Source organism: Haliotis rufescens, unplaced genomic scaffold (genome assembly GCF_023055435.1).
Source record: "Haliotis rufescens isolate VD_foot unplaced genomic scaffold, xgHalRufe1.0.p SCAF_12, whole genome shotgun sequence".
Lineage (NCBI taxonomy): Eukaryota > Metazoa > Mollusca > Gastropoda > Lepetellida > Haliotidae > Haliotis > Haliotis rufescens.
In genome coordinates this window covers 27,641,726-27,649,158 of record NW_025963802.1, presented here as the reverse complement: position 1 = coordinate 27,649,158, position 7,433 = coordinate 27,641,726, and the positions used below count along the sequence as shown (strand labels likewise).

The window sequence follows — 7,433 nt, the reverse complement described above, 5'->3', positions numbered from 1 at the left end:
CAGCTGTATGGTGGGCAGAGGGAATATATAATACTGCCTGAACTATGCATGTTTACAAACTCACCCTTCCAGCTGTATGGTGGGCAGAGGGAATATATAATACTGCCTGAACTATGCATGTTTACAAACTCACCCTTCCAGCTGTATGGTGGGCAGAGGGAATATATAATACTGCATGAACGATGCATGTTTACAAACTCACCCTTCCAGCTGTATGGTGGGCAGAGGGAATATATGATACTGCATGAACGATGCATGTTTACAAACTCACCCTTCCAGCTGTATGGTGGGCAGAGGGAATATATGATACTGCATGAACGATGCATGTTTACAAACTCACCCTTCCAGCTGTATGGTGGGCAGAGGGAATATATGATACTGCAAGAACGATGCATGTTTACAAACTCACCCTTCCAGCTGTATTGTGGACAGAGGGAATATATGATACTCCATGAACGATGCATGTTTACAAACTCACCCTTCCAGCTGTATGGTGGGCAGAGGGGATATATGATACTGCATGAACTATGCATGCTAACAAACTCACCCTTCCAGCTGTATGGTGGGCAGAGGGAATATATGATACTCCATGAACGATGCATGTTTAGAAACTCACCCTTCCAGCTGTATGGTGGGCAGAGGGGATATATGATACTGCATGAACTATGCATGTTTACAAACTCACCCATCCAGCTGTATGGTTGGCAGAGGGAATATATGATACTGCAATAACTATGCATGTTTACAAACTCACCCTTCCAGCTGTATGGTTGGCAGAGGGAATATATGATACTGCATGAACTATGCATGTTTACAAACTCACCCTTCCAGCTGTATGGTGGGCAGAGGGAATATATGATACTGCATGAACTATGCATGTTTACAAACTCACCCTTCCAGCTGTATGGTGGGCAGAGGGAATATATGATACTGCATGAACGATGCATGTTTACAAACTCACCCTTCCAGCTGTATGGTGGGCAGAGGGAATATATGATACTCCATGGACGATGCATATTTACAAATTCACACTTCCAGCTGTATGGTGGGCAGAGGGAATATATGATGCTGCATGAACTATGCATGTTCACAAACTCACCCTTCCAGCTGTATTGTGGGCAGAGGGAATATATGATACTGCATGAGCTATGCATGTTTACAAACTCACCCTTCCAGCTGTATGGTGGGCAGAGGGAATATATAATACTGCCTGAACTATGCATGTTTACAAACTCACCCTTCTAGCTGTATGGTGGGCAGAGGGAATATATAATACTGCCTGAACTATGCATGTTTACAAACTCACCCTTCCAGCTGTATGGTGGGCAGAGGGAATATATAATACTGCATGAACTATGCATGTTTACAAACTCACCCTTCCAGCTGTATGGTGGGCAGAGGGAATATATAATACTGCATGAACTATGCATGTTTACAAACTCACCCTTCCAGCTGTATGGTGGGCAGAGGGAATATATAATACTGCATGAACTTTGCATGTTTACAAACTCACCCTTCCAGCTGTATGGTGGGCAGAGTGGATATGCTCCTGATGATTGCCAGATCTCCCCCCATGTCCCGGCATGCATCTGCCGCGTCCCCCCAGGGCAGCCTGAGGGGGTTGAGGACGTAGGTCCGTCCAGACTCGTACTCCTCCTCCTGGCCGCCGACATCTGAAGCATAGACCACGTACACGTATATCGCGCAGGATAGATTGTGTGATGGTGGCGGAGGGACACGGTGTAGTCTCCAGTATTACGAGGAATAGTAAGCTGTGAGTCCAATGCCAGGAGTTGAAACGGGAAAGAATGGCAAATATGTAGTTCTTGAGTCTTTTGGAAGAAACTCCAGTGTGAAGTAATTGAAACTGGGTTGGTTTTGACTATCGTATTTTTGCCAGACATGCCCTGTTTGGAGGGTTGTCCGTTACATTTGTCTGTCTGAAAGTAACATGCTCTGTTTGAGGTTTAATAACGTGGGTCACATATTTATCTGTAATTTAGATTATATACTACATATTCCTGAAGACCTATTTCTTATCCCCATTGTCACTTTGGCCAAACCGTTATACGTTACAGTTCATGCAGGAATAGATACCCCGTGTATACTTCATACATCTCCACGCACCTGTATGCTGTGTCACAAAGGGGTAAGGTACTGCTGTGTCACAAAGGGGTAAGGTTCTGAACCGCCATAGACAATAATAAGCTAACTGAACAGCATGCCATCTGTCCATAACTACAGAGACTGCAAGCTTACCCCAACTTGCGCCTCCTCTGCTATTGCATCGGAGAACATGGTCTCTTTAACAAATGTTGCTCAACAGTTTCTTGAAGCAAATTCCTACACATGGTGATAGAATTACGACATTTAGCATTATAGTGTAGGCCCTACGACACCAGCGTACATCAAGAGGCTCAGGAGTAGTCAAACTCTTGGCACAAGGAGCAAGATTATACACCTAATATCTGTGGGTATGTAGAGATTGTCCTCTATGGAAGACTTTATTCAGAACTGGTTCACTGGGCATGAACATCATGTGTAAACGCTGTCTGCAAAATACGGGGAATGAAATGTTACTGACAGCACACACGCTTACTGGATCACGGCTGACTGTCTCACAAATAAGTCACTTTCAGGGATTACATGAGGTATCATCAATTCACGAGGCCATTGTGAACAAGCCACACATGACTGGCCAACAGAAATTATAGTCAACCATTGATGTTTGCAACTTAACAATAACCCTAGGGAATTACGACAGTATAAGTACCAGTCCCACTAGGCGTATGCCTTCTTTATTGTAGCCTGCAATTACGATAATTCTTTTCCTTGGAGAAGATTCCCTTTATGCAATGATGATTCTTTAATAATATGTAAACATGCCATCAGCTTGAATAAGTTCAAGCATTGACGAACGCATCCATGCTTCAGTGATGCATTTCTCACAGGACATATCAGCAGATGTTCTAATATGTGCAGCAGGATGTACTGAGCTGCTAGTACTGCTGTCACAAGAACGTCGTCCGCTATGTCCGTCAATGTTCCCCTGCTGTTGTCACAGAGTGACTTAATAGCACTATGTTTGGGCGACGTATTATCTTTTAAGAATTACAGTTTCTGAACTACTTCCCGCTTGTACAGGGTTAAGTTACAAATCGTTTAGGAAATCTGGACTATTTGACATGATGTAATCCAACTGTGTCATTGTCTAACACATTTCACATTAAGACATTTATTGCCTTAATCCATTTTCCCCTGGGACACATGTTTGTAAGTCCCATGTCCAGGTCAACGCCATTGTCTCTTCGTCTGTCCATTGTTGTCTAATAGTGTATATATATATATATGTTTACATCTTTACTGTTAGTTAGTCTGGTATTCCGACAGCACCTGTATGTACAGCCGCGAGTAGGATACGCCTGCTTGCTGGACTTGACTTGTGGTAGTTGAGTTGGAGTCTCCGCCCGACATATTTCTATTAGTAATTGTATTTGTTTGTTTTATTGCCGACTAAAGAAGTTTGGACTCAACATATTTTTCGTCTTCACTCTGAGCTAATTTCCCCCTCAACATACGCGTGGACACTGTCAGGCAATATTCCGACAGCCCCGCGGTGTCTACATTTCACATCTTTTGAGATACAATTGAGCATGCTTTTCTACGAAGATTTCAAAGAGCATTGTACGACTCTTTCACAAACGTTGTTTGATCAGGTTTACAGCGTTGTAAAAACTTGTTATGGTAAACATGTGGAGGACATTTCCAAATTTGAAGATGATGCAAAATTATGTCCCCTGGAATTCTTTAATTTTGCATGTTTGTTCTTGTGAACAATTGACTTGCCTTTACATGTGATTTTGACGTATGCCTCCGGTCGGGAAAGATACGCTCACCTCTCCGAGAGATCCTGGTGCCATCACTTTTTGATAGTGATTCTAAAACACATGTTTATAACATAGTCGGAATCCTACAATGGACTCTGCTTTTAGAAGAGATTTCTTATGAATATAGAACGAGGTTTATCGCTATTATTTATATTCAAACCCTTTCATTGTAAAATTGTGTTTTGAATGTAAATGACAAGACATGTTTAATTAGGAATGCGTTTGAATCTGAATCGGAATAGATATTTGGTGTGTTCTACCTAAACAGGTTTAGGGTCGAAACATAAAAAATGAGCTATCGTCTCAGCCTAAACAACACCTTAACTCAACATCCCCATAATCTAAACATGTTTAGAACCCAAACACATATAAACATGGTCAGAATTTATCTAATGATACCGTCGAAGTAAAGCATCTAAGCTGTCGTAGTTTCAAATAAATGTGCAGTCGGTACGCGGTATAAATGTGTTTAGATCCTAAACACAAACCTGAGCACGTTACTCGCACACAATATGGACATTTTTGGGGTGTAAACATGTTTAGGAATGTGATAAATACTCCCTTTGCCAGCTATCGCTTCCTGTATAATGGAAGTACGAAGAGTCATACAGCAACAACACATTTATGAACACAACACTTTTAAAACATTTATGTTGATTTGCCCTTCACACTGCCACCTGTGCTACGGATATTGTTGATGTCACCAATATCAATTTTCCTATGTTAATTTTGTATCAAGGTCGTTGTAAGTCCTTGTGGTATTTGTTACAATGAAGTGCCCGTGACTATGATGTGTACATCTAATATCAATGCATATAAAACATCTTATCCCTATTTGACTTTATGCCAAATGACATGTACTTGATTTAAACATGTTTAGTTTATTAGGATAATACACAATGATATGCATTTTCTCGTAAACATTTTAAAATTCTAATCATGTTTATACATGTTTTAATTTTATTTTGTTCATTCCAAACATGTTTGGATTAGGGGGGTACTTGATCAGTTGGTTTTTAGGCTGTTTGACGATAGCTCAGTGCTTAGATCCTGAACGTGTTTTGATAGAACACGCCAAATGTGTATTCCCCTTAGAATTAAAACCCATTCCTAAGCATGTTTAGATCTAAACATCTCCTGTATGTATTTATAGTTTAAACACATTCTACAGCGTAACGTTCGGATTTCATGTGGTTGTTTTATTTTTCCCATGCTGGGTAGGACGTTGGTATTTTATTACACTGTAAACAAATGTGTTTAGATCCTAAATACAAACTTAAACACGTACCATGACCATAATCTTGACATGTTTAGGTCATAACATGTCTGGGATTGTGTTTTACAGCCTAACGTGTATTTCTATTAGCGTTTAATGGGGATAGAGAAGTGAGTGTGATAGTTACATGATCACGAGTATATTTCTCGAAAATGATTTCTCGAAACAGCTTTATACTTACTGCACAGTGTCGTCCACAGCCATGGATCAGCTTTATACTTACTGCATAGTGTCGTTCACAGCCATAGATCAGGTTTATACTTACTGCACAGTGTCGTCCACAGCCATGGATCAGCTTTATACTTACTGCATAGTGTCGTTCACAGCCATAGATCAGGTTTATACTTACTGCACAGTGTCGTCCACAGCCATGGATCAGCTTTATACTTACTGCAAAGTGTCGTCCACAGCCATGGATCAGTTTTATACTTACTGCATAGTGTCGTCCACAGCCATGGATCAGCTTTATACTTACTGCACAGTGTCGTTCACAGCCATGGATCAGCTTTATACTTACTGCACAGTGTCGTCCACAGCCATGGATCAGCTTTATACTTACTGCACAGTGTCGTCCACAGCCATGGATCAGCTTTATACTTACTGCATAGTGTCGTCCACAGCCATGGATCAGCTTTATACTTACTACACAGTGTCGTCCACAGCAATGGATCAGCTTTATACTTACTGCACAGTGTCGTCCACAGCCATGGATCAGCTTTATACTTACTGCACAGTGTCGTCCACAGCCATGGATCAGCTTTATACTTACTTCACAGTGTCGTCCACAGCCATGGATCAGCTTTATACTTACTGCACAGTGTCGTCCACAGCCATGGATCAGCTTTATACTTATTGCATAGTGTCGTCCACAACCATGGATCAGCTTTATACTTACTGCACAGTGTCGTCCACAGCCATGGATCAGCCAAGATGAGGATGAGAGACAAGCGCATGATAAAGCTGACTCGTCATGCGCAGATATATGCACTGGTCAAGGCATTATTCCGGAATCCCTGAAACTATAGAAAAAACTATAAGAACAAATATAGCTTTATACTTTAGCAGTTTACTGCAACAACTTTCAACGTTCACTGTGCAAGTAGCTGAACGTATAAAAATAAACTTGTTAACAGCCATAGGAGATATAAGCTATGTTTATGTCGTATGGTGAGCGCAATATATAATGTATATAGGTACATGTATACTGAACAGCCTCTATTAATGTGACATGCCTAGGCGTGATGTTGATAAGACGTGTTAGATACGTCAGGGGCAAACTTGAGTCTTAAGCGACCAACTGAACCAGACAATTAGGAGCAAGACCTATCGAGCAACCAATTTGGAAGTTACAAATTACCAAATGTAAAAGAACCATTGCTTTCAAAATTCCATCAATTTGTAATATGAAGAATGTTTTTAGTATCTCTTGTGATAAATGCAATGATGAATAGGTCTTCACCTTCACATCACCTTCTTACCCAAATACTCAACATTGAGTTACAACATTTTCTGATGCCAAAGTTTGAATTGAGAATGATAATAAGATAGGGGTAAGATGGGAAATTTCAACGCTTTTGGATCAGTAGTGCGTAATACCGCCACGATTTGTCCAACATCCAGTGTGTCTCCCAATGTGTCTCCCAGTGTCTCCCAATGTCGATTTGACGGAGTCTGTCCCACTCCTCTTGCAGAGCCTGACCAAGTTCAGCTGACATGACAGTATGACCTTGACGCACGCGTCTCCCTATCATGCTTCAGACATGTCTGACTCATACTCCTGTGGTCTGGTGAAAATTTGATTCGCCGTTTGAGGTCGATTTCGTAAACCCGGTTTCGGATCAAGCGATCCTGTACTTTTGACGTTGACCTGAGACGCACTGAACGGGGTCGATCGTCAACATTTTGGGTCTGTTGGTGCCTGTTCCAAAGGCTGCTAAAGATTGGACGTATTGGCCACTGCAGGCTGACTTCTGCCACTGTTCATCATATCAATACCCGTAGACGCCCCGCGCGTTGACTTTTGCCACTGTTCATCATATCAATACCCGTAGACGCCCCGCGCGTTACACAAGCCGCAGGGCTAGTACATTCACAAACAATGACGATTGACGGAAATAATTGTCCACAGAGAATAACCAACGTTCCTTGAAGGTGTCGACATCAAGGAATGACGCTCCACGCACCTGTGTGGCACTACTGCTGGATAAAGGTATAAATTATAGGATAGGTTTTGGGTGTTCAGTTATTTGCATAGAATGTTTGTCGCCAAC

General features: G+C 41.6%; 1 protein-coding gene across 4 annotated transcripts in view; it reads right to left on the bottom strand.

Moving 5' to 3' along the window:
• LOC124116189 overlaps positions 1-7,433 on the bottom strand; it is a 65,676-nt gene that overhangs the window by 8,930 nt on the left and 49,313 nt on the right. For all 4 annotated transcript variants that reach the window (XM_046477448.2, XM_046477456.2, XM_046477465.2 and 1 more), the window contains exons 2-3: positions 6,059-6,182; positions 1,514-1,673 (exon numbers count right to left, since the gene is read on the bottom strand). In XM_046477448.2, the coding sequence (XP_046333404.2) occupies positions 1,514-1,673; positions 6,059-6,116 (218 nt within the window). In that variant the 5' untranslated portion in view covers positions 6,117-6,182. The remainder of the gene's footprint in view (positions 1-1,513; positions 1,674-6,058; positions 6,183-7,433) is intronic.